At 40.6% G+C, this 18,218-nt stretch overlaps 1 protein-coding gene across 2 annotated transcripts in view; it reads right to left on the bottom strand.

The window, feature by feature from the left end:
- PPP2R5C (protein phosphatase 2 regulatory subunit B'gamma) overlaps nt 1–13,068 on the bottom strand; it is a 75,170-nt gene extending 62,102 nt beyond the window's left edge. Inside the window, exons 1-2 of one of the 2 annotated variants that reach the window (XM_063399379.1) lie at nt 12,912–13,068; nt 11,305–11,370 (exon numbers count right to left, since the gene is read on the bottom strand). In XM_063399379.1, coding sequence (XP_063255449.1) covers nt 11,305–11,370; nt 12,912–12,938 — 93 coding nt within the window. In that variant the 5' untranslated portion in view covers nt 12,939–13,068. Of the gene's footprint in view, nt 1–11,304; nt 11,371–12,911 lie in introns of those variants that run through there. The other variant, XM_063399381.1, reaches the window with a different exon arrangement.
- Between the last annotated feature and the right edge of the window lie 5,150 nt (nt 13,069–18,218).

Here is an 18,218-nt window from a genome sequence, read left to right as displayed (position 1 = left end):
GTACCTCACTAAGTCTTTCAGAAGAACCTATTCTTCCCCTTCTGACAGTCTCCCAAAAATGCTATTCAAGCTACCTTGACAAACAAGGGCAGCCAGAAGAACTCTGTCTGACCTTACATTTCAAAGCACACTCAGTAGTAACTAAATTAGACCAAAGGACACAAAGCCTTCTGATCCACAAAATCAAAAGCCAAACCAAGCCAAGCCTAGAGTGGGGTCAACTCTATAACAATGCAGCAAGCTTGCATACTGCTTTCTAAGATAAACCAGTAAGAGCAGGGTAAGGATTTGAAAATGAAAGTAAAATCACCTTAATGCATCTGTCATTAAAAGATTTAGAAAACTGGATGGCTTACTAGTGACAAAAATCAGATCTCCTAAGCACAAGGCAATGGAGATCCTCAGCCTGACGAAACATGGTGCTGGCAGCATCCTATATGGTGTTTATTTACACAGATCAGTCTAAGACTAATATGCAAATTTCTGCCTTCTAATAAGTATTGCCAGTGAATTCAAACTTATATCAGTGTGCACACCATTTTACAATAGCAGCAGGAAAACCTTGAGAAAAAACTCTGGACTGTGAAATCTAGATAGGTGACCCCTGTACCACTTCACACATGATTAAGGTTCCCTGTGAAATACAAGTACACAGAGCAAAAAGCATAGAAAACTTTAAAAGAATCATCAGTCTGAATTTTAAACAGAGGGAAAATGCTTATTTTAATGCAGAATTAATCCCTTCCCTGTTCTCCATTTGGTATAGTAAGTAGCCTCCCTAGACTTATTTTTCATTAAGATAAACAGAGGTCTGATCTACAGCACCCAGAAGAGCTCATTTCTTGCCAAGACAGCCTCAGAATGCTATGAAAGCATTTTGGATTACATCTAAAACATACTTACAATGAAAATGAAACACAGGTTACTGAAACTAAACACACAGATCATCACAAAACATGAAAAGGACATTAACAACTTGATTTTCAAAACTGTATGAGGGCCCAGTATGTAACCAAAATAATTTAGCTAACAGGTTGAGGCTTAATACATAATCAATGTAATTAGGCTGAGAAGCTGAATTTAAATTAATCTTTTGAGATGAGAACTGAAATCAAAGATCAAGGAGTCAAAATGGGTGGAGAGCAGTTAAAAAGCCTTCCATGTAGTCTTCTCTCCCTCTGCAGTAACTTCAAAGTAGTGTGAAAAATCTCTGAACACTCCAGAAATCTTGAACACTACCAGGGAGCTCTCTCCTTTGCAGATCTTCATTTACTGTTTTGGGGGTGGGAATAAGGACAGATCGTATCTGGCCTATGGCCCAGCTGCCATCACCCTGGTAAACAGATCCACACCATCCCTACAGGAAGTGAGCTGGTGATGTGACATCAGCAGCTGGGACCAAGGCAAGTTGTTCAAGACAACACTAGCAGCAGAGCAGCAGCAGAGTTTGTCCACTGATTTCAATTCTGTGTTGTTAACAGCAGCAATTCAACATGACTTCCAAGAGGATAACATCAGAATAAACTCTTTTTACTAATAGTATTAAAGATAAGGCCTGGCAGAGCTTTAAGACAGTCTGCAGTAATTCTAGTACACACAAGTACTGGCAGAGATTATTATGGAGCAAGTAAATATGATTTTTAACACCAATATTTTCAATCTGCAGAGAATCAGTACAAACTATACAAAGCTTGGTATGGAATACAGTGGATACATAAAAAGAAACACTGATCCATGAACAATACAGTTAAAAACAGCAGGGAAACAATTTGTTTGCAAGGTACTACTTTGAACAGCAAATGCTTCTGAAGTTCTTTGCTGAAGATTCTTGCTACTAAGCCATTATTGTTCACTAGTTTTACCACAAGCCAGTTTGGACAGACAACAACAGGAGTCTCTGGAGAGGCAGCTTACAGTGCTGAAGGCTTTGGGTGGATTCACACAGATGGTAATTTAGATGTCTTTGGTTTTCCTCAACAAAATCATTTGCCAGAATGATACCTGAATTGGCTGCTAGAATGATCTTTGCATCTGCCTTTCTAGCAAATATGCTTATTATTGTTAAACACTCCCAATGGTTGAGATTACTCCTGGAGAATCCTATCCAATGCATCTCAGCATAATTTACTATGTTTTTATTACAGCAAGAGCTGCATCCTAAACCTTTGAGGATGGCATGCTGTTGTAACAATAAGCAAAAAGAGTAACTTTTCAACAGGATAGTAATGACAAAGTTTCTATGCTGTAGCACTCACAGACTTACCCTGTAGTACTCGTTTAACAGCTGTGATTTTGTATTTACATGCAGCACTGCTAGTGCTGGCTATTGTCAATGTCTGACTCTGGAGTTCCATTCGAGTTTTGCCAGAGACAGCAGCAGTCTGTTGAACTGCGTCAGTGACTGGGACGTTTCCTACAAGCAGCGAAGGCCATCTGGGCCTCTTCGCTGTGAAGGGGTGCCCACAACAAACTTCAGTCACAAACCACTTTAGAAGACTGATCCACAACTTGCTGAAGCTCTTCTGCCTTTCTTGCTGCTGTTCATTTTTCACAACACAAAGCATTGCTTGTATTTCCTGTTAGCTGCTTATACACAGGACTCAAATTTTATCTTCTAAAGAATTGTATCATCACAGCTTTGTGTAATAGACTGGGCTTGCAACACACCAAGCCAATCCCATGTTTCAGCTTAGTGTGCTGCATCCCTGACATTAATACACTATAATTTTACATTCACAACTAAATATAGCATATTTATATAAATATAGCAGTAGCATAAGGCTTGTTTTCCATTTGCTTCTTGTAAACTTAATTTTGCTTTAACGAGTTTACCCCAGAAGCTGATTTGTGATTCCTTCAGTCAGAGCTCAGATCTCCAGCCCAAGGTTGCAGAGTACTGGCAAAGATGAGAGGGTGCCCAAGCTCAGACTTCAAGTGGCTTCACACTGCTTTGCATTTGCTGAAACATCACCATCAGTGAGCACCTGGTACTTCACAAAAGCAGCAAAGCAACACTTGGTTTCCTATCTTCTATCACAAAACTTCAAAGCAAGAAATGTCTTCAGGAAAAAAAAATTGTGACCTGCAACCACCAGTTGGTTGATTAAATAAGATTTAAACCAAATAATGTCCTAAGTATTATTTTAAAACATTTATATAAACACAGGGATGAAGAATCTGGATAAAGGATGGCCTGGCTTAAATTATTTTAGTTCTTGATTTTCATTTTTAATTTTGTCTCTGATGAGCCTGAAGCATCCTTTTACTTTAAAAAAAACCCCAAAACAACAAAAACTACCTTTGTTCTTTTTAGATATATATGTGTACATACACATATGCACATATATATAGGTAAAGTTCCCACATTTGAATGAATTCACATACTAACTCATTCACTTCAGGCATCAACTTCTATACTCTACTGTAAATTTTAGTTATATACAGCTACTGGTGAGCTAAGTCAACTGCACATGTGGCTTTACCACTGAGGTCTGTATTTTTGTGCTCCCTGATCTATTCATAGAAGCTTATCACTTCACACACTCACACTGAAGTCTTTTTCTCCTTCACCTTCTGCCCACCCATTTGGTATTTATTAGATGCTATTTGAGAGAGTTACAGTCCATGGCAAGTGACCTGGTCTAGTGGAAGCTGTCCCTCCCCATGGCAGCTGCGTTGGAACTAGATGATCTGATGGGTCACTTCCAACCAGACCATTCTATGATTCTATGAATAATAACCTGAACTGCTTCTACAGAACTGTTACACCAAATCATTTCATCTTTGGCTCTCATCACGCTTTTACTTTACATGTTGCTAGAGAAGCTTACGTGTCAGTATTTCAGACTGCTAAATTGAGAAGTGATGAGGAAGTATATAAAAGTCACTATAAATGTGTAGCAAATTATAATATTTGGCAGTCATGTTTTACGAAGCATATTCAGGAATAGGCCAGGATTTTTTTTCCTAGCTTTTGGTTGGTTGCTTTCTGTAAATAGCCCTCTAAGCTTGTTGCAGGGAAGGACACACAAATGAAAAACCCCAAAGCCTACCATCCCACTTCCAGGATTACAAATTTATTCTGGTTTCAAATTAAATTGAGGGGGGGGAAAAATGCACACAAGGTATGTTTTTAGTGAACATATGCGTAGATTCAACAGCTACCTGTTTTTCTCACTGTTTGTTTTCTCTAAGAGAAAACTACACTAATAATTCTGTATTACACGTGTTAATGTACATCTGAGTACTCTCTAAGTGGTAGGCCTTAAGTCTTATGAAAAAATTTAAGAGAACCAATTTGAAACAAAGGATGAAAAGGAGGTTTCTTTTTTTTTTTCCCATCAGTTCACAAAATGCTGGTATCCATTTGCTAAAGTCACTCTGCTCCTTTTGCTAAGAACAGCCTTTACTTTCATTGCTGTGCTGCTTCCATTCAGGAAGAATTCAGAGAGCTTAAAAACACCATCAGGATGCAGAGGATAGCAAGTACTAAACCACACACAGTTCTCACACCTCAAATGTTACACAAGTAGTTGTGAGCCTTGTGTAAGAAGTAGAAGGGCGTAAGATCCTGTTTTCAGAAGCATCTCATTTTAGGTAATAAAATACTTGAATACAGCAGTGTTTGGTACACTTTAACAACACCATTAATTTTAAAAGCATAATGTTAATGTCACATAACAAACACCTTTAAAGTTACGCCTCCACTATTCAGTATTAAGGTGCCTTTGCTTGCTTGGAACACAGAAGAAAATTCCAGTTCCCAAAAACCAAAAAGCCAAGATGTCATTAAAAATTTGAAATAGGAAAATAACAGAAGTTAAAACCAAAAAGTTTCGTACATGCTCTAAGAATAACACATATGGCATCTCTCTACTCAGTAAACAGCTTCTCATTTAGCACTAAGGGTGTATACAGTCACGTATTTTTTAATGGTTATATCAACCCATTAAAATAATCTCTTTAGGAAAGAAAATCAGAACTGCAAGACATGACCAAAAATTAGTTTTCAAATTAATCTTTAAAGAAGTTGGCATACCCATTTAAAACCAAACAAACCCACTCCAAAGCCCACAGACTATTTTGTATCAGTTATAACTGATTCAAGAGAAAATCCATACCAACTTCATACACAGCTTTGGTTTAAAATACTGTTTTGCTAATATTACGAGTAAAATCCCAAACTAACAGCCCTACAAAGCTAACACTGCCTATTTATAGTCCTTCCATGATTCAAACGTGAGAGGATAACTTGTTTGAAATTTCAATTTTATTTCATAATCTCTTCTTCCAAAAGCAAGACCATCAGTTTTAGGATCATCTTTATCTACTGCTGCATGGGAGTGGCTCATGAAAGCACTGGCTACTTTGCCTGTCCAGCTGGGGCACACCACTGAGCACATTCTGAAGAGCCAGGGCCCTGCTAGTGTTACTATGTGATGCCTGTCAGTGCTAAATGTATCTCTTTGTTAAGGACATCAGCTTCTATAAAGAACAACTAAAAGACAATCTTACACCTCAAAGATTATGAATGCAATGTATCCAAAATGCAGTGCAACTGAGTTACAGGGTCTGCCCAACTGGTGTGAGGATTGACACACCTGAAGGGTGGGATGCCATCCAGAGGGGCCTGGACAAGTTTGAGAAATGAGCCCATGTGGATCTCATGCGCTTTAACAAGACCAAGTGCTGGTGCTGCACCTGGGTCCAGGCAACTGTGGTATCAATTCAGGCTGGGGATGAGCAGAGAGAGAGCAGTCCTGCTGAGAAAGCTCCAGGGTGCTGCTGGATGAGAGGCTGGACATGACCCAGAGATGTGCAGCTGCAGCCCACAAACCACCCGTGTGCGGGGCTGCACCCACAGCACCGTGGGCAGCAGGGCAGGGAGGGAATTCTGCCCCTCTGCTCTGCTCAGGTGAGGTCCCCCTGGAACACTGGATCCAGCTGTGTGGATCAGCACAGGAAGGACATGGAGCTGTTGGAGCAAGTCCAGAGGAGGACCACAAAGATGATTAGAGGGATGGAGCACCTTTGCTATGAAAAAAGGCTGAGAGGATAGGCTTTATTCAACCTGGAGAAGAAAAGGCTTTGGGACCCAAACCATTCTGCGATTCTACAACTGAACAACAATAATGGAAAAGATCTAAATGATGGATGCTTTACATAAATGAATAAATACTTATCTGTGACAAGAAGGTATTTCCAGAAACTATTTAGGAGTAGTCCTAATACATGTTAACAAGGAAGAGAAAACAGTCCCTGAACTCTCTCCTTTCCCAATCCCCAACTTCTTCTGCTGTAGTGCCGAAATGAACTGCCAAATTAGTACTTTTGCCAAGACTTTCAAGTATAACTTAAATTCTGAAGTAGAAAATTCTAGTCTCAAACTGAATGCTATGTAACAGTCCCCATGCACCATCTTCAAAATCAGGCATGTTCTCAGGGTAAAGAGCACCACAGTAAAAATCACAAACGGTAAACATGATAAAAAATAAGCTGCATATATAGAGAATATCCACTCAACTTTCTAAATAACTCCTGCTGCTGATCACAGAAACCTGTTATCACAAATTAATGCTGGGTTTATTGCTTTTGTCTAGTCCTTGCTTTCCTTTGTGTTAGGATACTTCAGCATATGATCTCAGCTAAAAAAGCCATGCATAAAACATCAACACTGCTTCTACTACCCATTCCTTTTGTGATTTCTTACTTTTTATGGAAGTGACAATCCCATGTGCTCATGTAATCAGGAATCATTAAAAGTAGCAGTGAGAATACTGACAGTCTTTCCCCACGATGTGCTGGCTAATACAGGTAAGGTGATCCTGGAAAATCGGACAGCCACCCCTGGAGGTTCTTTCAGAGGGATGAAAATCCTTACTTATGCTGAAGTGTTTTGAAGATGGCCCATTAAACAGAGATTTCTGTAATTTTTTGGCAATTCCATTTACTGGAAAGTATTACCACTATGCTAAGTAGCTTAAGAAATTAACTTTTAAATTAAAAAGGGCTCAAAAAGCATGGAAGAAAAACTTCTAAAAACAAAGCCTTACAAAATTTCTGCACTGGAAGCCATTACAGTAGTAAACCTACTGAAAAGTGATGGCTATGAGACAGTGGCAGGACAGAAGCATGGATCAGCACTTAAAAGATTTTAAATTATTTTTAAAATTGGTTTCAGCAGCAATTATAGTCCAACGTCAGCAACACACGCTGTCAATAAGTCCATTTGTTGCACAGCAAGAAAAATGGCTAATACAATTTACATTTTATTACATTTTGATTTGCCTATGTTAAAAAGAAGAAAAAAACACAACAAAATACCTTTAAAGTAGAAAGAACCAACAAGGACAGCACATGGAAACAAGAATACACACACACACAGACACACACACGCTTCTCAAAACCACATTAGTCTTCCGTTTGCTTTTCTGCACAGCAGAAGAATGAGTTATAATTTCGGTTTTCATTTGCTGATAGTCACCAAGCCAATACTTTCTCAAACAACAAAAACAGTCTTTGCCTTCTACAGACTACTCAGTATCTAGATTGAAAATGAATACAAATTAAAAGTTTCATGCTAGTTTAGGCCAGTTTAGCTAGACATAGAAGAAGCTATCACTTCCAGTCACCTAGTTTTATACCAGACTACTGTCTTATATGAAAGGCTGCTAGCTTCCATCCCTTCCATCCCCCACGTGAACCACAGGAGTGAATTAATTGTCCTGGACTGTTCCAGTGACTGGTGAAAAGAGCAAGTTTTAGCACTGACTCTCGCACAGACACGAAAACTGAGAAATAAGGAGTATATAGGGTTAAAATGTTAACTTCCTTCCCCTGTGGTACTATTTGAAAACCACTGCTGAAGTACTGCACTTGAATCATTTTAGGTGTTAGGTCAGGCTTTTCTGGAGATAGAGAAAGGTCATGTTTTTCAACAGTCATTAACTATTACCAAGTCACCTTTTCTAAAAAAATGAGGCTATCCATAAATTACTACTGCCTCAACTCAAAGGGAGACCTCCACACCCCTGTGACCAAACAGAACTCTACAACAAAGCTTTTCCAGCAGACAAATAAGTTCATCAAAAGCCAGTTAGATCACAGGGTATATGTCCACAAGGTACCAAGTGCTGGAATGGGCAATCACCACACCCAGGGGATTTAATTTTCAGTATTAGTTTTTGGGCACTGTTAAGCAAAGGCCCCAAGAATTTACCAGAGTAGAGACACTACTCCCATAGAGAGAAAAAGAAATACACAACAGATTAAGTCTTTGCTCACAACTTAAAGACACTAATATGCTGGACTAACTGATGAAATAAGATGTTATATTAAAGGAATAGATTCAACTATTCAGTCTAATTTATTGAAGTTTACTAACAGGTTATAAAATAAGCTTAGATAGGAACTTAATCATATTAGCTTTTTTCTTAAGCGTTCAATAAATGAGCAACATGTAACTGGAAACAGGAGTAAAGGCATTGGGTACAGAAGGCCAAGGTGCCCTCACCTCATACAGTCTGTGCATTTCTGGTACCTCTGTCACAAAAAGGAGAACAATAGACAGAAACAAGAGAAGGACAATCAGAGTAACAGGAGTCCTCCTATCTAGGGGACATTAAGCAGGATTTTGGGGGAAAAAAACCCCTAAATATAATATATATATGTTAAAATACATAAATGTTAATTGTACAATTAATTTAAAACCAATTTTACACAACTTCCAGTTAAATAACCTTCTAAACCACATAATGGCCTAAAGAAAAGTATACCAGGACAGAAGAACATACATATACATCTACTCTGTTTCTGATTCTCTCTCCTCAGCATCAGCAGCTGACCACATAGCAATTCAGAAGGGAGGTCCATGTTAATTCACATGTGGCAAGGCTTTTTTAGTATTACATTGAGTAACCACGCACAGCTAATGCGAGAAACATCAGCTTAAGCGATTTTCACTCTCTTTTAGCACGGGCATTCTGGACCTGGTATACCAGGAATCATTTCAATCCCTCTTCAAACTTGCTGTACAGCTTCCATCAACTGAAACCTCATTTCCCTGATTGCAAGACAGGAAAAACACGTGCTCATTTTTGTAAATACTAAGATCTGTTGTACTTTTTTATCTATAGAAGCTGAAGGCATCATGAATTTAGTTAAGTGCTATGGAAGTGTCTATAAATAAAGTATTTGTGGGATGCTGCTGCTTGTGTTGCCCGTTCTTTGAATAGCAGGCGGTTTTTAGTCTTTACAATCTGCCATTTGCATTAAATTCATTTGCATTAAATGCATATGCATTAAATGCATTTTGAGAAACAAAAAGCTGAATTGAACTGTCATATTTCCAAACCTACTCATAGTCTAGAAGAGGATTTTTAAAAAGCCATATTAAAACATATGTAGAATGATACATGACAACATTTTTTGAAGAGAAAGGCAACCTAGAAATATATTAACAGCATGCTACTGAATATTTCTGTATTTACCAATCTTTGCTGCATTAATAAATAGCCTCCTTTCTGCTCATACAAGCACTAGCTAACATACAGCAGGGTTACAGCCAGCCACATTAGAATGCACAGTCTACATTACTATTTGTGTGCAATAACTCTATTAATTAAGATAATGAGTCAGGCACTGAGGTGTTCAAAACTGTACAGAGACTAAATAATGCCCACTGGGAATGAGAACCATACTATATGTGCCAGTCACATTCCCAGTTCCTTTCCCATTCTGCCCCTGCTCACATATGATCAAATATCACAGACAAGTGAATTGTACTTTTCATTGGGAATGCTACCTGGTTGGCAAAAGAAACAGTGTATGAACAGTAAAACATATTCTTCAGTTGAGATTCATCTCTCTCACATTTCAAGTTTATAACTCAAAAATCTAGATATGCGAAGACACAAAGAAATGACAAAGAAACCCACATATACATACAAAGCCCTTCACTTATTATCTCAGGGAGCTTTACACTCGATCCTGAAGTACCAAGAGGGAATAAGAAAATAAGTCTTGGTCTCAGCAACTTGTCTTTCAGAAGCTTGAGAAAATAAGTAGTCAACAAACGTACTGCAAAGATGGTGATTAATGATGAGCCTTACAACTGCACAGGAATTAAAATTATGTCCAAGTGACACTCTTTTTAATACCACAGCAATATACTGGAAAGACAGAATACATCACAATGATATGTTCTATTTACATCTATTTACACCACTATAAACATCTACACAGATACATTTCCCACTTTATTCTACAAGCTCCCCTAGCAGGTAAGATCCTTTCTAGTAGCTAGATTCTCCCCATCAAAACTCAATCACTCTTACAGGAATTTACCAAAATACTTTTACAGGTAATTTATAAGTTTTAATGATCTTGTAAATTTATGACAGCAGCATGAATCGCTCTGCACAACAGACAAATGAGAACTCACTGAACTGCATACAATAAATAGTCCAACCCACCTACCCCTAATGGTTGTTTCAGGGCAGGAAAAACAATAAAGCTGGATGAGTATTTTGTTCTCAAACATTATCTCTAAACAAGACATGTTTAGAGGCTGAAATACATAACTTTTCAGTATATCACTTTACATTCAAACTACTATGAACATTTTAAAGGAAATTTCAGGAAATTCACGTAAACAGTGGATTTCCAAATCAAACAAAACTACTAACTCTGAGTTTCTGGATGAACGTGTGCAAGGGAGTGAATAATGATTTAATTGTCCCTTTTCAAGTTGCTGTGCCTTGCTGGTGGGCAAAGCTGAGAGAAATGTAGAAGGAAAAAAATCAACAGAATACTTTGTCAAAAATGGCACACTTTGTCGTTTACCTTTAAAAAGGAACCACACAACACAACAGCTGGCAGCCTTTGATTAAGCCTAAGGTCTCTTGACAATAAACCAGGCTACTGACACTAACTGACATGCCAGCATTGACAGTTTGAGAGAAGAGACCTCTGGGAATTACAGAGAATTCTAAAAACGACAAGAAGAGAAGCTCAAAAACTCACAGTAAGACTAGAAAATAAGACAGATGTACATTTCATAACCAAAAAAAGGAATAGATGAGCATTTAAGACTGTAGCAAGTAAATATTTATTTACTCTAAATAAAACTGATTTCCTTAAAGGCATTGTCTCTTATTTTAACAAATACCAGGGCAGTAGTTCCACAATCATTTTCCCTCAAAATTACCTGTCATGTCAAAATTACAATGTAGAAAAACTTAAAACACTTTTTAGAAGTTACTACAAATAAATGTGAAAAATGCTATGTTTCTTAGTAATATTTACCTCATGTTCTTGGTTATCTTGTCCATCTTTGCCACCTTTTCCACTCTTGACTGATTTTGCAGGTTCCTTAAAAAAAAAAAAAAGTTTGCAGTTTCAGGTTTTTTTACAAAAGGAGATCTAGATAGATTTTCAAGTCAAGGAATCAGGCTTTTTTAGACACTCGCTAAAAGTAATCAAAATGATACTGTTTAACTGGAAGATGATAGTATTGACAAATCAGTCTCTACAAAGCCACTTTAAACATTTTTTATCTGTAGAAAGACTTTGGAGTTTTATTTATGCCTCAAAATTCACCTATAAAGATAAGCTTTCCCCTAAGTAAGCAGGCAGGGACAAAGAATATAAGTGATTTGAACTATGTCTAAGAAATTACTTAGTTCTACTACCTTGCTGGCTTTGGCTTTTTGGTTCAGAAATATTTATATTTAGTTTACCTTCGAAACTAGCATCAGTATAGTACACATTTTACACTTTATTATTTTTTCTGTTCTAGGGGCTAGAAAAATCTAGTGTTAGAACTAGGCCCACAAGTCATTGTTCTGCCTCACAGCATTGTACTTACCTCGAATCCTTCACTCGTTTTTGAGATTTGCTACTCTCAGAAAAGTGAAGAAAAGTTTCAATGTTTTTAACACCGCAAGTGCCAAGGATATTGGGAAAATGTGAAAGCAAACAACCCTCACAAACCACAACACTCGACCTCCCCACATCTCATTTTAAAATGACGTTGACAAACTAAAAGCCAAACAGAAGCGGTCGAGAGGGACAGCAGCTGGCTGAGGCAGACAGAACACTTCACTGTTTCTGACTTCCACTCATGGCTAATTGCCTATCACACAAAATAAAGTGAAATCCAGCTAACTTCCTGCCGGATTTACAAGTTTTCTGCGAGCATTACTTGTGCAAGCCCCTTTCGTAGCCGCCAGACAAATCACTCCCTGGAGCCTGAGGAAAAGCGGGGCCAAAGCTGGGTTCATTCTATTGTCAGGAGAAGGAGCTGAAAGGCTCCGAGGGGCGATTAGCGCTACTTGAATACTTATGGAGATCCCCCAAGCGCAACTCCCACTGCAGCCCGAGCTACGCAGCAGCGAAACTTCCCAGGACGGGGCCCGGGCAAGTAGCCGTGGGGACAGACCCCCCCCATTCTACCGTGGAAATAATCCCTTCCCCCTGCACAACGCCCCCGGGCCAGCCCCGAGCGAGACCCCCCCCTCCCCGCTCCGCCTCAGCCAGCCCCAGCTGAGGACACGTTTCCCATCCCCTCCCTCCAGCACTCCCCCGCACGCCAAACCCACGGCCGCCCTCCGCCGCCTCCCTCCGACGGCCGCCGGCGAGACGGTAGCAGGACCCCGCCTCGGCACCCCCGGACTAGGCCCCGCCGGGAGCTGCCCCCTCTCCGGCACCCGGGGGGAGGCGGAGGCCGGCACAGAGCAGTGAGGGAGGGAGCCACCCCTCACCCGGGGCTGCCCCTCGCGCGGCTCTCCCAGCGCCGGGGAACGGGCGCCGCTCGCCGCTGCCGCCCCCCACCCCAGGCCCCTCCTCCCCGCGGGGCCTGCACCCCACAGCCTCCCCGCGGGGCTCGGCCTCTCCCGATCGCCACGACTCACTTTCTCCTTCTTGTTTTTATTCGGCATGGCCGCGGAGGCGCAGCCCCCGCCGGCCCCGCTTCGCTCCGCGCCGCGCCCGCCCCGCGCTGCCGCTCCCCCGCTCCGCGGCGGCCTCGGCGCCCCCCTCCTTCCTCCCCCGCCCGCGGGGAGCGGGTCCTGCCCGCCCATTGGCTGCGCGAGTCACGTGGGTCGCAGCTCAAGGGGCGTCACCGGGAGGGCGGGGCTGGCGGCGGCCCCGCCCCCGGCGGCTCCGGCGCTCTCCTCAGGGCTCCTCAGGGCTCCTGCGCTCCGCCCGGGCTCCGGCCGCACCTCGGGGTGTTCCCGCAGGCTGAGCGGGGCGGCGGGACCGGCTGAGGTGTCCTCAGGGCCCCGAGCCTCTGGCAGGCTCTCTCCCAGCCGGTGGCAGCCCGTGAGAAGCGTAGGGGTCCCTGCACCCGTTTCCTCAGCCACTCTCGGACGAAGGGCACGGGCTCCGCCGTGGGCGTCGGGGTGCCGTCACTGCGGAGAGGAAATGTTAAGGGGGAATAAAAAAGGAGATAAAACAATATAGGGCATGCCTGAAGTTCGCTGGCCCTTTAGTACAAATCCAGTGTGTCCATCATCATTTTGAGGACTTCAACATGCCCTTGCAGTACGTGGATGAGGAAGGTGAGCTTTGCGAAGTTGCAGCCTGGTTTTGAAGCGATATCCTGATTGCTTTTAAAAGCCTCAGTTCAGCTGTGCATGTTTTCATGATGCCCACCTGTACCAGAAATAATTTTTTTCCAAGCAAATCACTTCTTAATCTCCCAAAACCAGAATGTAAAATTTAGGACCATCTTAGACAAAACAAGAAATGTGCACATACTGAATCTGGAAAATCTACAAACTGTATTTCTCTCATGGTCAAATTAAGCCACGAATCACTGTTAGATGAGAAAAAAAGTGCAGAGGACGTTAGCACTCATAATAGCATCAAGACATAAAATATTTTAAATTTAGATTGGACATACTTGTTAAATTCTAATTGTATTGTACTGCTAAAGGATAGAAAAATTATGACTTAATACATACAGCGTAAAAGTGAAATTGATCTCATTCCTTACCCAGCCTGTGAATATCAAATCCGGCATGAGCAAGCAGATATGCCCTCATTTTTGGGATATGGAATTCTAATGAACACGTGCATCTGGTGGGATAGTATCTAATGTTAGATACTTGTATCAGCTTGTATCCATTATATTTGAGCTGCTGCAAAAACGACAAAGAAAGTTTTCCCTTTTCCAGGTACTGCAAAGAAATTTACTATCTGTGGAGAGCTGCTTCCTCTTACTTCAGTCCTCTTCCTTTCCTGTTTCTTAAGTGCTAGGAAACAAATTATGCCTGCCTCTTATTCTTTCTCTCATCTTCTCTGGTTTGAGAGTTTAGAAATGAGGTGCAGTTATCACTATTGCGCCTCTGCTAAGAGCCAGTCATAAATTAGATGCTACTAATAAATGACATTTCTCACCAACAGAATAACATGGATTTTTTTAAATACTAAGAGAAAGCAAAGGAGTGAATCTACCTCCATTTGTAGTCTGGAGTTTGATTAGTGTGTGAAAGGGTTTGTATAGCTAAGGATAAACTCAAGAGCTTCCACTTCTTAGTTAGGTTACAATTTTGTAGAAGCTTAAACTACTCTTAATTCCCAGCTGTTGTGCTCCTATCTCCCTCCCCTGCACTGATGCTGGTACTGTGAAGTTTAAACTTGCTCATGGGGTCAATCAGGTTGAAAACTGTCCTCTCAAAATGATGTGTTGGTGTGTTGGTTTCGTTTTGGTTTGATATTTGTTGTTCAGGTTTTTGGACCTTTTTTTTTTTTTTTTTTTTTTTTTTTTTTTTTTTTTTTTTTTCCTTGAACTGGCACACCACCACCTGCTTCTGTAAACACTAGCATTGGCTGAAGGAAGGGGGTGGAAATATGTGGCGGGGGCGGGATGTGACCTCAACAGCCTAGATTTAGATCAGTTTAAGCAGCTTAATGAGTTTCTCATTGGCTCTTGGCCTCTTTTGTGCTGCTAGTGCTCACAGTTTTTCTAAATAGTGGAAAAACTCTGTCAGTATCGTTCTTACCCGAGTACTTCTCAATAGGAGCAGCAAAAATTGTCTGTCCTTATTTTGCAGTTGGGAAACCTTGAATTAATATGTTGAACTGAATACAGGTTCAAAAGTTGGCACTGACTCAGTTAACATTTATGAGGTTTTCTTTGTGACCACAGATGTAGAAACTCTTGTGAAAACTTGACTCCCCCTCACCTTGCTTTGCTGCAGAGTCTAATTCACCAGTAACAGAAAGCAATTGTGTTTTTCAAGGCCTGCTCTATTATATGAAATAATCAGTGGGTGGAGGAGGTTTACAAGAAAAATAGTTCCATCTGTATGCTCTTGTGTCTTCATAAAACATAAGACTAAGATAAGTGACTTAGGTGATGAAATCTTACTTTTACTACAATGGTATGGCAACGTGGGCCTAATTATTCTGCTGTGGAGTAGAAATAACTATGTAAATAATGTGATGTAATTGAAGTGTGAATATGACTATATTAATATTTGCATTAACTTCTGAACATTTTATGCAAACTAGGTGTTTTCAAAAACCAGCACACAGTCACACTGATTAGGTTATCATTCTTATTAAAATGTTAAAAATGAATACATGTAGCATGGTTTTCAATTTGCATTTTTTAATGTACTGATCAAATTCTTTAAATTTGCAAAAGTTAAGCCACCAAATAATGTCAAGTATTGTGCAAAACACCTGGATAATATTTAATAGCTTGAAACTGGGCCAAGTGTCCTCTGTGCCAATGAAAGGAGAGTATCTACACAATTAGTTCTTTCCAGTTGTATTGGATATTCTTGTCTGTTTGATTGCTTTTCATTTGTTTTTGTTGCTTGTTTTTTAATCCCTTTACAGTGGTTGAGCAGTCATTCCCTGGCCTGAGTTTACTGAACAGATCACTGTCACTGTGACAGGGATAACATCTTCCATGCCCAGTTGTATGACTTTATTGCTTCCCATGCACTGCCCCTGGTTTAATTGGGTGATATGCCAGTTCAGCTTGTTAAAATGGCAGAAAACTCACTGAGCAGTGGCAACAGGAGACAATGAGACCTTTTGCTAGGAAGCTGTTAATTTGGCTCAGCTGAAACTATGCAACAGCACTTGTGGACAAGGTTTTAGCAGCCAGTGAAGTGTCATCATTATACATAATTGTCAGACATTGTCAGGCTGTTTCTCAAAACATCTCTTCATTGGCTGATGCAGAATTTTGTTGTCTGGCACACTGTGTCAGATCTAGAGAACTGAAACCTGAAGGACCAGTGGCAGCAAGGAGGCTGGAAGAGATGGGTTGAAATAGAAACAGATTTTTTCTCATGTTTGCATGGGCCAAAATACTACTTAAGGTAACTTTCCTGGCAAGAATAGTGGAGCTGGCAGATTATGTCTGAAGGAACTAACTGAGGGAACAAACTGCTTAATCAGCACCTGCAATAGATTCTGCTTCCATGCAATCTAGCCTCAAGAGCTGCAGAACCAGTATACTCAAATTCACAAAAAGCTTAAACATCTTTCAGAAACTTTCTCTACAAGCGTGGATTCATTCTGCTTACCCTGAATCACATTAAATAATTCTTGTGCTGCTCTCAATCTGAGTTGTAAGGCTTTGATTCTCCTCAATTAATTTAAAATCCATTAGTGTTGGATGCCCTGCTGCCACAATCTGCAGTATTGTAAAGGTTGCAAAACAATTTATTCACAGCTGTGTAAAAGTCACACTCTTTCGAGGTAACTAGTAACAGGTCAAACTTGGAACTTCATGCATGTAAACAACATGATATTTTAGCCTTATATGTGACCATATAATTACAAATGGCAATTACTGGCATCACTTAACACAAAACCAGAGATGCATGTTCAGAACCATAATTAATCATGTGTGTGCAGTAGTGTCATATTGATGCCTTCTAGCTGTAATATTACTCTGTATTTTTGTAAAATTTGGACTAGTAAAAATGAACAAAATGTTCATGTATGATTAATTATGCTATCTGAATCTTTGCTTTAAGAACTGTGGAACTATTACACTTGAAATATTGATTTCTCTAAGTTTTGTCTGTTCTAAATCCTTTTCACTCTCTTCCTTGCCTCTAAGTTTAAAAAAAATGATAAGGCTTCATTTGAATGCAGTGAATACTATTAGTTATTTAGGAAATTAACGCATTATAGAAAATGTTTTCTAGGAGATTTTTCCCTTTTTGAAAAAATTCAGGACTCTCTTTCCTTCAGTAAGTACCAAAACTCATGTTAACACTTTTCAGTAAGCTCCCAGGGGCTTATTGGCAAAACCAGAAGTCAGCTTGCTCGTCTTGTATTGGGGAGCAGCAGGAGATGCCCCATGAGAGAGAAAGAGGTGGGAGCAGAGCATGGCTACAGCAAAGGCAGGCCCCCCTCAGCAGGGCATTGACCCAGTGGGGTCAGGATGGTGATAATACCAGCCTGAGACAGGGCAAGGCAAGAATTCAGGCATGCACTCAACAGTGACAGGAGGAAGAACCAGAGACCAGAATGGAGACAACACTTCCTATGATACAGATGGGAGCCAAGGAGGCAAGGCTGCACAGAGGGCTGCTTATAACACAGGGCTAAGGTTCATCCAGGCCACCAGGGCCAGAGGGAATGGTGCACTGTAAGCCTGAGGTCCACCTAGGAAGTTCAGTTAATAAATCATGTTTGAAGGAGATATGGCTGGAAACTAGTACAGCTCTGACAAAATGGGCCAGGTTTGAGTGCCCAGGCAAGAATTTAAATAGAGGTCCTGGACTACTTGGAAATGTTGTCACATATGGCTGCAAACAGGCCTGGTATTAGATGTTAGTAGCCATTGTACGCCTTAATTAACACGTGGATTCTGGATTTCTGTATGGGCTAACAATTTTAAAATGGGCATGAAAATCATAAATAATGAGAATGGACAACTCATGCCAAATGTTACTGAGGCATTGCACTGATTTAACTGGGATAGAGTTACATTTCTTCATAGCAGCTTCTGTGGGGCTAGATGTGCTTTGGATTTGTGATGAAAACAGTGCTAAGAACATAACAATGTTTTTGTTATTGCTGAGCAGTGATTACACAACCTCAAGACCTTTTCTCCTTCTCATACCACCCCACCAATGAGGAGGCTGGGAGTACACAAGAGGCTGGGAGGGGACACAACTGGGACAGTGACCGCAGCTGACCCAAGGGATATTCCATGATGTACGATGTCTTGCTCAGCAGTA

Source organism: Prinia subflava, chromosome 5, assembly GCF_021018805.1.
Source record: "Prinia subflava isolate CZ2003 ecotype Zambia chromosome 5, Cam_Psub_1.2, whole genome shotgun sequence".
Taxonomy (NCBI): domain Eukaryota; kingdom Metazoa; phylum Chordata; class Aves; order Passeriformes; family Cisticolidae; genus Prinia; species Prinia subflava.
The sequence above is the reverse complement of the archived record's forward strand: the minus strand, read 5'-3'. Positions and strand labels throughout refer to the sequence as shown.